We start from the raw sequence: 18,158 nt of genomic DNA on the forward strand, positions 1-18,158 counted from the left end.
ATGTAATAACTGTCATTTTTTTTGTAGCTGCAAGAGTAATATCTTTGCACACAGATGTGTGCTTATATGTAAAACATAAAGATATGCAATAAACATAATACACAATAAAATATGTAACAAACAATATTTACATAAGTTATCAAGTAGCACTGTGTTTCTTTACTAATATTGTTAGATACTTTTTCATAAGTTTATTGCCCATTTTTATTTCCTCACTTGTAAATTATCTGTGCCCATATGTCCTTAGGCAATTTGTATATTTCACATCTGACATTTTCTTATTGACTTAAACATGTTCTCCAAATATTGAGCACTATAAACCTTTATCTGCCAAAATATTGTGAAATTCCTGTTTAGCATTTAATGTTAAATATTATTTATAAATTATAATCATTTTATTTGTTGCTATTTAGTCATTACTTTCAAATTTTAAAAAAAAAACTGATCCTGTAAAGAAATAATATCTAATTTTTGCTGTTTCACCATCTCATACCAATAAAGATTAGCAAATTAACTGCCAATATTCATTCAGGAGTCTAATGTAATTACTTCCTAAATGTCAGCATGCATATGAGTTAAATGGCATAAATGTTTAAAGTAGTAGAAATAGAAATGATTAAAATTTGTTTCAGTAGTCTGAAGTGTGGGCCAGGGTTTTTACATTCTTAAAACACATCCCTGGTAATTCTGAAGTGGTTGGTTCATGGAACATATATTCAAAAACACTCACCTCAAACTTATAGTATTAAGTTAAAATTATTCTACTTCCCAAAAGGTTCCTGTCTCATGTTAGTATTTTTTATATATCAGTTTATATAATGGGTATTTCTAAAGTATCTCACAAACTTCAAGGAGTTCTTGATGGGCAATCAATCAATCATACCAAGATAATAGGACCCCAATAAAAACTCTGAACACAGGGCATATATCAATCTCACATATCAATACCAAAGAGTAATGTGTCCTGACTCCACAGAGAAAGGAAAATAGAGACATTTAAGACACTGCCCTATGTATTCTTTCCTTTGATTTTAACCTATAATCTGTTCCTGCACTGTGTGATTGTAATAGCTTTCATTGAAATCTGTGAGTCCTTCTACTGAATTATCAAGTCTGTGTTTATTTTAGGGAACTCCCCAGAACTCAGAGTTAGTGTCAGAAGTGAGGGAAATCTTAAGACAGTGCCCTCATATGTTGTAGAACTGCAGCTAAAAATTTACTAATATAAATTTTTATTATATTTATTAAATATGATGTATAGAAAAAATAATTTATAAGTAAATAACAGTTATATACAGTTAGAGACTGAGAGTAACTGACAGAGAAATGGTTTGCTAACTATCCTCCTTAATGGTTTGTGAAATGTCCTAATCAAAGCATTTAATACATATTGAAACTATTTATATATGTTCGAGATTCATAGCATTCTAATGACAAGATCTTAAATTACTGACCCTGATAGTCACTTGGGTTTAGACAGACAGCAGATGCTCAATGTTTGTCTAATGCAATAAAATCCACATAACACAATTTGAAGAGTTTCAAAGATCTCTCAAGCTAAAGCTATAGTCTCCAGTGACAGTGAAAGGGTTCAAATTCCACCATTCTTAATTCTCTTTCCCAGTATGCCAGAAAGTCAAATAGTATAAGCAAAAATCTCTATAAATAACACCTAGCACTTTAACAATAGATTCATTTAGATTATCAGATTATTTTATAACCTAGAAGCTTGAAAAACTTTGAAATTTTAGCAAACACAAAGTATGTCAGTCATGACTCATGCCTCTTCATCTCTTCCTGGAAATTTTAGGACATTTCACAGATGTTTTGATTTTTAAATTTTATTCTACCTTAATGCAATTTTCACAGAAGAATGTTATAAATATATATATATATATATTCACACACACATATATAAAAGGAAATCTTAATGTTCATGTGCATATACTCAAATTTTAGGACAACTGTTTTAGGAAATCAGCTTTGATAATTTCTATGTCATTTCTACTGGCACTGAAAAAGAAAGTGCATGATAAGTAATATGTTGTTAGCAAAATGCATCCTTTATGAAGCTTAAATGAGCAATAATAAATGAGCAGTGAATGAAAGTAATATAACTGTGTAGATTAAAGAACATAAAAATTACTCTATTATGTTAATAAAAGATAAAAAGTTATATATTAAAAATTACTGTAGAACAAGGAAAATAACTATGGACAGTGTACATAATGATAAAAAGTATGAAGATCTTATTTGATAATCAATCCATTCTGGATTGAGGTATGAAGTTTGTATGCAATTTTTGAATGTTCTATCCTTAACCAACAATTAGTTTTCATTTTTATTTCAGAAAATTCTACCTTTAATTTCTAGTACCTATCACCTATAACTAACCCTAAATAGTAGCAATAAATAATGAGCAAAGGACTTGAATATTCTACAATACTGATGGAAGAAAGATAAATACTAAACTCCAACTCATCTATCTCGGGTTCAATAAGCGTTTTAGAACAAGATTTCAGACTAATCAAAACTTAGTAAGTACTTTGGGATTAGTTCCTGTATAGTAAGAAAATAATAATTTAAAAAAGGAACTACAATATCCTAAAGCAAACATATTTTATAGATGCACAGTATAATAAAACACTAAAGAAGCTAGTAAAAGATTACATTATAGAAAAAGGAGAAGAAAAATAATTTGCTTATAAAAGTTGGGAGACAGGTTTGAAGTAAGAGAAACAGAAAAGAAGGAATTTCAGAAAGTTCCTGGAATAAATTCAAAATGCAAAATAAGTGCTTATTTTTAAGGTGAATAGCTAGCTGTTTTATAGAGTTCAATTGTTTACCTCATTTTCTGTTCCCACATCTAAAGTGACAGGCAGGCATTCCTGAGGATTCATCCCTCCACAAGCCGTATACAGAGCCAATTTACCCACAGGGATACCCATGCCATTACAGCCAAGGTCTCCCAAGCCAAGAATACGTTCTCCATCAGTTACCACAATAGCCTAGGAGGAAAAGAAAAATTACCTATTAGTAGATATTCACAAATCCTGAGACACATTTTCTGTTCTCCATTTCTGAAGTTAATACTTATGTAAGGAATTATTAAACTGTCAAAAAATCCATGAAAATTGAATACATGGGAAAGAATTTATATAAGTGTGGAAAAATGGACAGAATAAACTTGATATGTATTTTATATTTATTAAAATACTTATATATGAGTATTTCTGAATCATACATGTGCTGGAAACCAATGTCATCTTAAAAAATTATAAAAACAAAATAAAAATAAAAAAGCTTTAAATACTTAACATATGATTAATTTAGTGTTGAATATACAGGTGTTACCTTAATAAAAAATCATTTTGAATACAAAAAATTATTTAAAATACAAAAAATTTATTTTAAAATACAAAAACAATTAATTTGATATTGAAAAAAAAGAAGATAGGGTATGCACAAAAGATTCAACTTGCCCAAACCACTCAGTCTTTAAGCAAATGGGGCAAACTGGAAGACTAAAGTGAGGTAAGAACTCAAACAGTGACTGAAGTGAAACTTAGAGCACCTTTGAAACTGATCACACCCACTCTGAGTATAGCTACAGTAGCATCCATAGTTAAATAATGCATAACAGCTGAACAGTCCTCCACAGTGCTGATCTTCAGTTTATGCATACTGGCACCACCTTCCTCTTTTCACAATAATGTTGGGCCATTCATTCAAACTCCTCTAACTACTTGAAATTGTTCAACCATATTTGAAATCTGTTGGCATATTCTACTTTTCTTATCTGATAATCTTCCACAGGATTTAATGAATTTTGTACTTTTCTGTATCACTGGTCATGTATACTTTTGTCAGTGTGTTTCTTAAAAACATGAGCCATTTAGGCCAACAGGCATATGAAAAAATGTTCAACATCACTTGTAATCAGGGAAATGCAAATCAAAACTACCATGAGATACCATCTTACACCAGTGAGAATGGCACATATTAAAAAAACTAGCAACAACAAATGTTGGCGAGGGTGTGGAGAAAAAGGAACTCTCCTGCACTGCTGCTGGGAGTGCAAACTGGTCCAACCACTATGGAGAGCTGTGTGGAGATTTCTGGACCTACTAAACATAGAGCTTCCATATGATCCAGCAATTCCACTCCTAGGTATTTACTCAAAGGACACAGAAACATCAATTCCAAAGAACACCTGCACCCCTATGTATATAGCAGCACTATTTACAATAGCTAAGCTTTGGAAACAGCCCAAATGCCCAAAAATAGATGACTGGACCAAGAAGATGTGGTACATATACACCATGGAATATTACTCAGCATTCAAAAAAGATAAACACATGCAATTTGCAGCAACATGGATGGCGCTGGAAGGGATCATGCTCAGCGAAATAAGCCAGAAAGAAAAAGAAAAATACCGGGTGGTCTCACTCATAGCAGGAATCTAGAAAACTTAAATAAGGGACCAGGAAAATGAATAACTATAAGAAAGTGAAAATCAAAATCAACAAAAAACTATGAACCAGAGACACTTTTGGGGGGCGGGGGGTGGGAGGGGAGGGATTGGGGTCAGAATGGGGGGGTTGCAATTGTATGGAGAATATAAAAATAAAATTTATTATTAACAAAAAACATGAGCCATTTAATAAGAGAGTAGCATTGTGATATATCTTTATGATCCAAAAAATAATTTATGTAATACTCTCCAAGTTTTATTAAATCCAAAGACTTGTTACATCTAATTTTCATGAGTTTCAATTTCTAAAAGGGATTTAACATAGTAATTTTTAAGAATTGTTGATAGTATATCTAAGTTGAACTAAATACAAGTTTTGAACATAAAGTCAAAGAAAAGAATTATTCCTTTGAGTTTTTATTCTCTAAGCTCTTCTCTCATCCCAAGCTATTAATTAGGAAAATATGTCACAGACGTCTAGGGGGTTGTTGTTTAAGCAATTCCCCTCCCTCCATTTTAACCATTTGTTATTTTAATGTTTGAAAACATTTGAATATCCCATTTTTTATCTTTCATCTTTTTTTATTAAGGTGACACTGATGTACTGTACTGTATATGATTAAGGGATATAAATTAACACCTCTTCAGATGCATGTTGCCACATCACATCTACCACCAAAGCACCCATGCATGATTCAAGGCTTGAGTAATATTTAAACTCTGTCTTTAGGCATTTGATCTTCCATCTTAGCTCACACCTCATTACAAATGTACATTTGGAGCATTACAGTAGATTTTAATAGTGAAGCAATTCTCGAAATAAAAAATAAACTCATATATCATTAAGTGAATATGCCCTTGGTTTTTGTTTTTAATTATTTTATCTCCCGTTTAAGAAAAATAAAGCAGTTGGATGTTGTCTGAATGAAGTCACAACAGCAGTATTATCTCAGTAAAACAAATAAAATTCTATCAATGACATCTGTGTTAGACTTCTGTTGTAGCTTACCTGGAAGCAGAATTTTTGTCTCTTTTTCTTGTCTCTAATGACACTTCAAGTATTACTTACATGAAGTCATTTTCTTGTTTAAACATGACATTTTATTTTTCAACTCTAACTCATTCTGATTTTTAAGATATTACCTAATAATTGACAACTTCTTAAACAATCTTAACTCCACCACATTTCAATTTTAACTCTTAGCTTTAATCAGGCCAGTCAATTTCCTTATTGCACAAGAACACCTCATTCTCTTCCTGAACGTCACACCTATATTCATATATTCCCTTTTTTCCCTTTCTGATTATCAAAGGCTAGGCTTAAGTTCAGACTTTGCTAGAAAAATTGCTTTTTCTGAATGATATGCTTCTCCAAATGAATGAATGAATATGGAACTTATATTTTAAACAAGTTTGACATTGTCTATTATTTTAAATATTGTCTAGTAATTCATTGCCTTGGTCTCATAAGCACTTTAAACTACACAGTAGAGACTACATCTTACTCTTCATAATTTTACAACAATAAACAACTGCCATTTATTAAGTTTCTGTTATGTGTCAGAAACTATACTATGTTTTTAAAATGACAGTCATTATAGTTAGGATCAAGAATACCAGTGAGGTTCCAATATTGTCAAAAGGATAAAGGCAGGCTAATAATGAAGTTAACTGAGATCAGCTGAACAGAAATAAGGTACTTAATGTCTAACTGTTATGATTATAATGATATTAATTAGACCTCTGTAGGGGGCACAGGGAAGGATTTCTAACCCAGCAGACCGGGTAAAGGAGGAGAGAGTCCTGGAGCCTTCAGTGGCTTTTCAGGCTTTTATTGGGATTTACCAGGTACATGTCAGGTAGGGTAGCTAGGGGGCCGGGAGGCTGGCAGGCCTCCCAGCCCCGAGCAAGTCTTCACTTTTACTGTACTCTCCAGCGTTCTCTCACATTCTGCTTCTCTTGGTTCTCCTTCTCCCGGGTTCTCTGCTCCTACTGGCGTCTCCGTGACGCCGCCATTATTAGCCCAGTCTTAGCCCAGGTGAATCCCATCTACCTAGGCCCACACCCTACTCCAGGTGCCTGCCATCAGGCATGCATTCGGGACCACAGGGTTCCGTCATCTATCCTAATGACGGGAGGGCAGAAAAGCCTGACACTTTTTATTTACCCTACAACCTCTCTATGCTAGAATTATTTGCTGTATTGATAAATTCTTAAAATTCTCTCTAAATTCTTGGTTAAAATGAAAACACCCTTCTTAGGAGGAACAGACATTTACACTTGATAGAATTAACACATTTTTAGGATAGTTCCTAAGGACAGGATCTTTGGAAAGTGCAGTATACTTAGTGGAAAAAAGTCGGGGAACAACTTAGGCAGGGAAAGTGAAAAAAATTGGGGATATTGGAAGTATGTCAAAACATTTTGCTTTACAAGTTTGCTTCATGAGCCTTAGAGAGCAAAGTAAATCAACTGTAGTCACTGCTGTCCAAACAGAAAAGATGATTAAAAGAATCTCACTTCAGAAATCAGAACTGAGGTGCCTTTGTACCATAAAGGCATCAATTTATTCCATCTTACTCCTAAAAGATATCACAAAGTTGCTGAGCGCCTAATAAAAGGAAAAGGAAGCCAAGGAGGGACAAACACATCTCAATTTCCTGAGACAAGAAAGGTGTTACAGGGAGGGCCATGTTTAGGAGCATGGGCTCTTGAGACCAACACTCAGTTTCCACCCCCAAGCACTGCATTGTAACCCACCAGTAACTCCCTTTCCTTACTGATTTATCCTAAAAATTCTGGACCTACTAAACATAGAGCTTCCACAGGATCCAGCAATTCCACTCCTAGGTATTTACCCAAGGAACACAGAAACATCAATTTCAAAGAGCACCTGCACCCCTATGTTTATAGCAGCACTATTTACAATAGCTAAGCTTTGGAAACAGCCCAAATGCCCAAAAATAGATGACTGGATCAAGAAGATGTGGTACATATATACCATGGAATATTACTCAGCATTCAAAAAAGATAAACACATGCAATTTGCAGCAACATGGATGGCGCTGGAAGGGATCATGCTCAGTGAAATAAGCCAAAAAGAAAAAGAAAAATACCGGATGGTCTCACTCATAGCAGGAATCTAGAATACTTAAATAAGGGACCAGGAAAATGAATAACTATAAGAAAGTGAAAATCAAAATCAACAAAAACTATGAACCAGAGACACTTTTTGGGGGGTGGGGGGCGGGAGGGGAGGGATTGGGGTCAGAATGGGGGGATTGCAATTGTATGGGGAATATAAAAATAAAATTTATTAATTTAAAAAATAAATAAATAAATAAATGAATAAAAAAAAAAAATTACAGGAGTGAACCCGGCAGTGTCTTATAGTTACTAAATCTCAGATTACTATTGTTATTTAATTTTCACTAGCTCACTCACAGAGGGCAGTCATAGGAGCTACTTAAGATCGTCTTGCTCACCTGGATCCCTCTAGGTGGATTAAAAACATAAGAAAAAGGGCTTTATTAAAGAAATTCAGAAGCTATGTCAACAATTTATTCAACATTTATTAATGTTTAAAATGAATAAATACTAATAAGTTATAAGTAATAAGGAAATTTAGTATCTAAATGTATCAGAACAAATGTATCACCTCACCAGGCAAAATTAACAAGGGCTATACATTAAGTGTTACCTACTAGAAAAGTCGGTCAAGCTACTTAAAATGAAATTGTCAGTGTGTTAGTCGTCAGGAATAAGAACAAATTTGCCACAGAGAAACAATTGGATAACTCACCTTGATGACATCTTCTGGCCATGCATTAAGAACTGAAGCAATATGTCCTCGGTCATGGATACTAATAAAGAGACCTCTGAAAGGAAAAAAAAAAGTAGTTTTAATTTACTCCAAGCTTGTCAACTTATCATGAGCATTTAAAGAATGTCATAAATCAGTTTAACATAACTCCATTTTTAACAAAATAGTAAAAAATTACTTCCTTAACAAAGGACAAGAATCTCCAAAGCATGAAATAAAATACATTGACATCTACAATAAAGATTCTTATATATTCTGAAATATTTTTAGTTAAAAAAATTCACTACTTTTATTTAGAGAATTTGAACAGCATTACAGTTCTACTCACAGCCTTTCATTAAATAAAATATGTAAAAGCACTTTGAAAAACAACATGAAGCTTATGTTACCAGGCATTTCCAGTGCGTATTTCATTTATTATATATTTACAAAGTGAAAATGAGAGCATTTATTGGAGGTGGGTGAAATGACTAACACTGAGGGTTCCTTTCATATGGAACTTACTTGATCTTTGATTTTTAGTCTCAGTTGCTGTTTGTAACTCAGTAATTTTGACTCTCAACCATATCTTTTTTTTTTTTTTTAAGATTTATTTATTTATTCATACAAGCACTGGGTACAGTCAGAAGTGCGGGAGGGTGAGAGAATTCACCAGAGCCAGAGCGGAGAACAGAACAGGCAGACTGATGAAATACACTGCTAAGGGGAGCAGCGGGCATGGCAGGAGAGGTCTGCGCGCCACGTGGGACCCTTGCCAGCAGCGGGGATCGAACTGGCGACGCTGCAGAGGCTGTGGGCAGCTTCACAGCCCAGTGCTCAACCACTGAGCCACCAGGGGAGGCTCTCAACCCATATCTTTAACTGCTCACCACAGCCCCTGCCCTGTTCTCTATAATCTATGAAAGCCTAAGCAGTAACTTGAAAAATTAAAATAAAAAATTTGTAATCACTTAACCTCACTTAAAAATTTTACTTCAGTATTGTTAAATATACCTTGAATATAGAATATCTTATACAATAAATATATAGCTTAATAAATCACTATAGGGTGACCAGTCTTCTACATAATATCCACTTAAACAGAGCGAACCTTGTCAGCTATCCAGAAGCCCTACACATTATCTTCCCAGATCAAAAACCCCTCCCTTTTAAGAGAAAACCACTATCCTGATTTTTTATGGTATCACTATGGAGATGTCTCAAAATATTAAAAATACATCTATCATATGATCCAGCAATTCCATTCTTAAGTATCTAACCAAAGAATACAAAAACACTAATTCTGATATATGCACTCCATTACAGCACTATTTACAATAGCCAAGTTATGAAAACAACCTACTTGCCCAGTGACATATGAGTGGGTTAAAAAGATGCAGTATATATACACAATGGGATACTACTCAGCTATTTAAAAAATAAATAAAAGGTTAAACATTTGTCATTTGTAACCACATCGTGGAAATGAGGGAATAAAGCAAAGTGAAAATAGTCAGAAGGAAAAAAGACAAATACTGGATGGAATATAGAGAAAGAAATATAGAGAAATAAAACAATTAAGAGAAACAAAAGGTCAGACAAAACCAGATGAAATCTAACCATAGATCTGAGGCTACAGAGGTTGAAGGGGTAAAGCAAAGTGTGTTGGGGTCACAAAAGACTAACGTGGAGGACTATGAGTGTCTTGGTGAAGGGTGCAGTGTAGAATATACATCTGCAGAGGTGTGATACTATCCTATGACTCATATAGTAGGCTGTAAACCAGTGTTACCTCAATAAATAATAAAACACCTTTTCATAACAACAACTCTCAAACCTACACTACTCCCCAAATTAACCACGTACTTAATTCCTCCATTCAGCTTTTAACTCAAACCTCAGCTCCTCAGACAGGCCTTCTCTGATAATAGTAATCAAAGCATCTCTACCCTAACACTTTCATGATCTTCCTAACACTTATAAATATCTCAAATCATATTTATTTCTTCTTATGTTTAATGTCTCTCTGCCACCACTCTCTAGTACACATATACACAAAAAGAAGCAAGTTCCTTAAGATTGGAGACCCTCTATTTTGCTCATATTTGTAACCCTAGTGCCTGTAAGTGTGCTGGCACATAGCATGTATCCAACAATATGTGCTGGCTTCAGCGCTGAAAAAAGACTTCTATAAAATCAAATACTTTAAAGCATAAAAAACATGAACAAAAACCCACTCTTATCCTGACCTATTAAGTAACCAAAATTATATTATGATAGTATGTGCTACAGGAAGATTAGTTCTGACTTAACAAAAATACTAATTTCCAAGTTGGCCCTAAACTATATCCTTTCCTGGTTTTATTTTGCCATTTAACAGTAATTTATTTTGTTTCTCCAAAATGATTGTAAGTTCTTTATAAGTTAAATATTTCTTTTGGATCCTTGTCATATTAAACTAGGCAATCAGCAAGATCTTAATAAATAATTGTAAGATTAAAATGAAACATATTTGGATTTTTTAAAGAAGGCAATTTTGATGAATTACTTAAGATGCTCTTGGAAACATACCATTAAATAAAATTTCTTGGGAACTTGTTAGTTAGCCAAGGTTTTCCAAGTAACACTGGTCTCAGGAAATAGTATCATTTTTCTTTAAACAACAGGACAATGAATGATATGAAAATTTATATCAATTAAATGCCAAAGTCTATTACAAGGACATGAGTGTAAGTTTAGTGGGAAAACCACTGCAATCTTCAGTGAGCACAAGTTCACTGAGGCAAAAGTGCTTATACTTGGAGAGGGTTTAATTAAATGAAGGATATATAATGTTCCACCAGTCAAGCATTTTCAGAGAAAAATGTGCAATACTTCCTGGAATGTATCCTTGATTAGAAACCTAGTAAAATATCCAAAAGTATCTCAGCACAGAAGTTACTCACACTTGCTGCTACAGAGTTGGCTATGAAATATTAATCCTCAACATACAGAAATACATAGCTACAAAATGAAAAGTTTACATAAGAAAGTTTTTATGAATGACATTTTAAACTAACCAAATTATAATAAACATATTTTCTATCCATGTTCTTTATCAACTTGTTTTAAATGTTTATTTTATTCAAAGTATATTAAATATACCAATTAAAAATACTCATCTATTTCATGTTAGAACTAAGACAATTTTAAAATGTAGACCATTTTCTCATATAGATAGTTTGAACTTTTCTCATGTTCCCTAACATTGTATATATTCTGTTCTCAAAACAGATTGTAATGTGAGATAATTAGTCTTAATTCTTCATGTTTTCTCACATAATATTCCTATTAAAGTTTATTTCATATCAAAACAGAGTTCATTTCGCAACAGGCAACTTTCTATTGTAACTAGACTAGTATTTTCTTCAGGAAAATGGGTTCATGATTGTGCTCCTAACCCCCTGTGATCAGGATCTATAAACTTTATAGACCAATAAAATTTAGATCTATAAGATAAATTTTGTAATAATCTTTTCATCCATTAGAGAAGTTGATTTCACTATTTTTCAAAATAAGAAATTTAGACCCCAAATTTCGTGCAAAATGTGATTTTGCATTGGTGAGCCCAAGGAGTTAATGAAAAGTTGAGTTTAACTGTCAGGGCTGATGGGAAAAGATGTACTTAAGAAAGTTAAGTTCAGGTAAAAGGTAGGTCTAATGATGAGATGACATCTAGGATAAAGATACAGAACTAGGAGTCATATGTATAGAGTTGAAGGAGTTGAAATTAAAGAAGAAGGAAGAGAAGAGAAAGCCAAGGGTTAAGAATTACAAAATAGCATCCACAATGAAAGAGGATGACTAAGAAGAGTCCTTGAAGGAAAAAAAAAATCCATCAGCTCTGACAGCATTTCAAAGTCAAGGGAGAAAAACGTTAAGAAGGCATGGATCAATATTACCCAATCCCACAGTAAATGTTTAAAAGAATCCTAGTTATATTGCAAAGAATTATTTTTTCATGGACTATATCAGAGTAAAGTAGCCAACATGATACCTTATCACTACCAAATAATTTAGTGTACTTCCTATAAGCAAAAATATTCTCCTACATAACAGAAAATCTGAGACACTATTACTATTTAATCCTCAAACATCATTCAAATTTCACCATTTGTCTCAACAATGTTCAGCATAAGAAGAGTCCAGTACAAAATGTTATATTTAATTGTCCTGTTTCTTTTGTCCTCTTCAGTCTGGAACATCTCTTTAGTCTTTCCTTGGTGTCGTGGCTTTAATACTTTTGAAGTTACAAAACAGTATTTTTGTAGAATGTCCCTTAAGTTGAGCTTATGTGGTGTTTCCTCATGATTAGATTCAGAGTACACATCTTAAGCAGGAATGTCACAGAAGTAATGAGGCTTCTTTTGATTGCACCCTATCAGGTGGTTCATCCCACTACTGATAACATTTACATTGATCACTTGATTAAGGTAGTATCTCCCAGGCTTCTTCACTGCAAAGTTATTTTTTTTTCCTTTTGTAATTAACACACTTTTATGAGATCTTCAAAACTCTAAATACCCTGTTTCTTCATCCAACTTTCAATTTATTCATTTATCTATTCATATCAGTGTGGTTTAGGGTTTATTATTTCATTCAATAGGTTTTTAAATGTTGCTAACTTTTTTTTTTTATTTTATGCCCACACTGTCCCAAGTTTGGTCAGTGGGCACCCCTGCTAGCTGACTTCTATGTCCTCATGACACACTCCTGACATTCTTTGACCCCTTTCTTACTTCCTGTTACAGGATGTCCCAAGCTCATCTTTTACTTATCTTCGCCCAGCACTGGAATCAGCAATTTTCTCTAGGGCAGAGAATGGTATTCAGATATGAGTGCTAGGGTACTCACTGTTCTGGGGTGTTCCTGCTCCCAGGCCAACTTAATGGGCAGAACTAGAGAAGAATATATGCATTATATATATACGTTATAATGTATGTTGGCATACCACACATTATCGATCTGTCCTGATTGAACATGTATCTTTATTCAGCTAGATTTTATCCATTCTGCCACCCCTTGCCTTTTCCCTCCCTTCCATAGCATGCTTTTGGGAAACCTCCAAAATCTGAATCAATCCATTTGCTATTTAATTTCCTCAAGTCCTAGTGTAAAATGCCTGAAAAGACACTGAGTCAGGTGTGCTAGATCCACTGAATCTCAGGGCACCTCCAGTGTCAGCCAGGTCTACAAATCTCAACATGACTTCTGCAAGTACCTTCAATTGTCAATTCTTAAGATACTCCAGGAGAACTATTTCATTTTTTCCTGTCCCTCACTGCCACCTTCTATACTCTCATGTGATTAGCACTTTATATTTTCTACTCTGAAGATAAAGCTGTAGTTTTCCACCTAGTTATCCACCTATAAACTTCCTTCCATTTTCATTATTAATTATCAAACAATGTGTCAGTGATTTCGGCCTCTCATCCAGTCCGTCCTCATACTGCCACTTTCTGGTGACCTGTTAGTTTTTTTCAGTCTGTTTTATTTCTGTTTAACCCTTAAATGCTGGTATTCTCTAAGTTCAAAAGAAGTTCTTTTTTTTTTTTTATTCTTTTCACTTTAATGCACAGAGAAGGCCTAAGGAATCTGTTTTTCCTCCACTTTTGCTGTATGTCTGATCTTTGTATGTCTGATCTTTTTGATTCCATTCTTGCTCTTGGCATATAATCAACTAATTCAGCCTGGGAACTACATAGTTTCCAATTCTGGGTGCTCTTTTATAAAGATTCATTTAGGCATCCTTCCAGTTATCTCCAGTTCTTCTTCACTGCTAAACTAGCTCTGAAATGCTTATCAGAGGCAGTGCCAGAATTCAAGCTGAGTTTGGAATCTGTAATCCCATAAAACCTTGCTGTTTTTCTCTAATATAACACTTACCATACCATCATATAATTTTTCCTTTCATTTTCCATCTTTCCTACTAAATTATGATCTCTTAAAGTTAGGATTTCTGTATTCCTAACAAAAAGAAAAGAAGGAAAAAGGGAGCAGTAGATATAAGGAGAAAGGAAGAGAGCTGAGATGTAATTATGATACTACCCGATCTAATGGTGGGCAAAGCACTACAGAAAAGTGTGAGAAGGAGAATACTTGGGAGCTATATGGTCAATGGTTATAATTTGAAAACCACAAGGCCAAAGGAATAGATAGGTTAGGGGGAAAGTTCCTAGGAAAGAGTAACAAAAATCAGAGCAAATATCTACTTTTTAGTACCTGGTGCCCTTGAGGGCTAAGAAATCAGCAATTCAAGATCTTAGTGTTAATAAAGGGACAACAAATTTAATGAGAGCTAAGGGGTTGAGAAATAATGAGAGAACAAACTGACAGTTCCAAAACCACTTGTTCTAAGAAAGAATCTCAAACTATAAGATCACACTAGCTATGGAAGAAAGGTAAATAAGGGAGTTTAATTGTCTCAGACTTCATTCTGATTTAGATTAGAAATAAAATTAGCATGAGACATCTAAGCCTGGAAGTAGAGAGGGACACCACGGAAAGTACAGGGGCCAGTGGAAGATGACATCCTTATGACTGGGAATACCAATTCTATTATAGAAGTAAAAATTTTTGAGGCCAGAAAAGAAAAATATATTTCCAATGGTCACCTACTGCCAAAAGTAAGGTTTTTTTTTTTTAATTATCACACTGAATTCTAATAGTACTAACAGAAAAAATAGTTTTCTTTGTGTAACTACTTGATTCTACTCTGCAAAGATAATCTTGTGAATTTGTTTTGTTTATTGATAAAATTTAAAACTATTTCTAGTATTAATCCTGCTAAGGAGTGAAAATTAGTACAATGGGAAGATTTCTAAGATGGCTCCCAATATTTCCCAGCTCCCTGAGTAATCCCCAGGACAATGGGTGCACAATGAATTTTACTCTGATTTGGTTCTGTTATATAGTAAAGTCGGCCTGAAGATAGAAAGATTATCTGGGTGGGCCTGCATTCTTTAAGACACAATTTCTCCAGATGTCCACAGAAGGGGGAGTTAAGAACTGTTGCAAGCTTAAAGGGCTAAGTATCAGGGAAAAGGAGGTATTTGGATGAGCTGAGAGCAGTCTATGGTTGACAGTCAGCAAGGAGACAATTATCTTAGTTCTACAACTGCAAAGAACTGAATTCAGACAAGAAGAATAAGCCAAGAAGCAAATTTTTCTGTAAGACTTCACTGTGCATGATCCTTGATTTTACTGTGATACCCTGAGTATTACCAACCACACCATACCATATTTCTGATCTACAGTACTATGAGCTAATAATGAATAATGTTATCTTAAGCAGCTAAGACTGCTAATTTGTTACACAGCAACAGAAAACTAACAAATAAAATTAGATATATAGCTCACAGAATTTTCTCCTATTTTTTTCCCCAGTATGCCTTATAATTTAAAGCACATAATTAAGTTTCAAGTCATGTGGGTCATTACAGGAAGAAAAAGGAGGGACCATGTGTGAGAAATCAAAGACCTATTAGACTGTAAGGAACCCAGAGAGTACATTAGAAATTTCATATCTATCTCTGATATGAAATATACTGTAGGCACACTAAATGTCTACTAAAGTGAGCTGAGGTATTTGTTCATGGTTTTTAAAATATCCTTTATTTAAAAGAGGTTAGCTGATTAGGTTATTTTAAAAGAATTCCCTAGTTTTTTCTAACATATCAATGACCTTATTTCCCCCTTTTAGGTAAATAGAATGTCTATAATCTTACAATGAAAATATTTTCATTCCTAGGTTGGATATAATATTTTGTATTTTTAATGACAGGCAGAAAAATGACCCTTCTATTTTCTAGGACAAGAAACATTTTTATTAATGCTACCTTATGCATTTCTACCGCAACTTGTGATAATTTTTAAAGTTTTCATTAAGCATAACACATGAGCTACTTTTCCTTTTGTTCAGTCTTTTCAGTGAAAACGTTAACATAGTGATTATACTATGCAATGACCACCATGCTATTGAATAAAACTATTTCCAGGAGAATTGTATGTTCTTCTACACAGTCATGTCAACTGACTTGAAATGGCATGTTCCATTTATCATAGCTGGCAAGTAACCTTTACTGTTTTAGTCATTGCATTTAACATTTAAATTCCCTGTTCTCTATTATTTGGCAATACATGTATTTTGTCCTTATATTTATCTACAACTTACAGGAACAAGACAATTCTTACATTGAAAGGTCACTCAATTTAAAAAATTCAATTCTTATTATCTTGAGAAGGAATATCATGTTCCTTCAAAAGGTCATATCAGAGAAGAGCAAGAACATCTACTACTATTAGAAATGAGTCTCAGAAAGTGAAGTTTTTTTACAACAACTTGAGAGGAAGGAATATGTCTTTCTCAGATCAAGACCTGACAGTCATTATATCAAAATCCTATATGTTTTCAATTAAATTAACTTTGGTATAGGATTTAAACTTACTATAGAGACTTTTAAAGGGTTTTAAAAAATAATAAAACGATTCAATGTTCTAAAAGGAAAAGTTTTGAAAAAATGAAGATGGAAAAAAGACAAGAGTTTTAAATATAAGACTATTCAAAGAGGGGCCTTCCTGGTGGCGCAAGGGATTGAGCACCGCACTATGAAGCAATCCGAAGCCTCTGCAGCATGAGTTCGATCCCCAGCCTGCCAGGGAGCAACTCACATGGCGCAGCAGACCCTCCTGACTTGCCCACTGCTCCCTTCAGCAGTGTATTTCAGTCAGTCTGCCTGTTCTGCTCCCCGTTCTGTCTCTGATGAATCCTCTCACACCCCCGCATCTCTGGCCTGTACCCCAGCTCTTGTATGCATAAACAAATAAATCTTTTTTAAAAAAGACTATTCAAAGAGCATATAATTTTTAAAAACCCACTGAAGAATAAAAAATTAGATCAAATACAAGTGGTTCAGGGTTGTATTTGTAGGCTATTAAATAGTATTGGGAAAACTGTGTATGTGTTCAAGTTTACTCTAACACTGAAAATACTCAGACTATAGTACAATTCTTCTACAATACCATATAGTGAGAGGAAAATGTTCCCAAAATCCTACAATTTAACTTTTGGGGTTAAAAAAAAAAACCCAGAGCTTTGTGTTTAATCCCTTAGCTGATATTTGCTTCTTCTAAACTTCCTTTGAGTGGAAAAAAACGAAATGCAAAGAAACCAGAAATATCCAACAAGATTAAAGTTCTTTGAATATGACATTATAGTGAGAAAAAGAAAAAAAAAAAAACCCAGAACTCTTAGATAGAAGCTAAAATGAAGCTAGAGAAACATGGAAAAAATGAACACAAAATGTTACTCTCACACACACACACACACACACACACACACACGACTGCATTAGTACCAATTACCAAGCATCCATCTTACCCTGTGTGATTTAGCAAATTCTATCAGAAAAAAAATAATTACTGAGTTTCACATCAACTATATCTGAGGTTTCTTTCAAATTTACCCATAATAGCAAGCAATGAAGTAAGTGAGGGAGAAAACACTTTTTATTTTTAGGGGAAAATACATACATCCTATCAAACATATATTGGCAATTCAAGGGGGAAAAATCCTTCAGTTACTTGATGCCTATGGAATGAGACGCATATCTAGGGCCAACATAAACTGACTATGCAATGGCCTCCAAGAGTGGAAAATAACAGAGACACTCAACGATGGACGTGCACTAGAGTAATGCCACTGCTTTTTATACAAGAAGTCAAAGGCACTAAGGACAAGAAACAGCAATGAAAACAGCAATGAAAAAATCTTATACAGAAAAATGTGATTACTTTGACATAATCAACACTTCAGTGAGACCAGGAAGATCTGCCTCAAATGTT

At 33.9% G+C, this 18,158-nt stretch overlaps 1 protein-coding gene across 2 annotated transcripts in view; it reads right to left on the bottom strand.

Annotated features, from left to right (window-relative positions):
* ME1 (malic enzyme 1) overlaps positions 1 to 18,158 on the bottom strand; it is a 133,099-nt gene that overhangs the window by 71,535 nt on the left and 43,406 nt on the right. For both annotated transcript variants that reach the window (XM_037520026.2, XM_037520027.2), the window contains exons 4-5: positions 8,277 to 8,352; positions 2,847 to 3,008 (exon numbers count right to left, since the gene is read on the bottom strand). In XM_037520026.2, coding sequence (XP_037375923.1) covers positions 2,847 to 3,008; positions 8,277 to 8,352 — 238 coding nt within the window. The remainder of the gene's footprint in view (positions 1 to 2,846; positions 3,009 to 8,276; positions 8,353 to 18,158) is intronic.

The sequence above is a fragment of the Talpa occidentalis genome, unplaced genomic scaffold (assembly GCF_014898055.3).
Source record: "Talpa occidentalis isolate TD23 unplaced genomic scaffold, MPIMG_talOcc4v2.1 talOcc4.2, whole genome shotgun sequence".
NCBI lineage: Eukaryota > Metazoa > Chordata > Mammalia > Eulipotyphla > Talpidae > Talpa > Talpa occidentalis.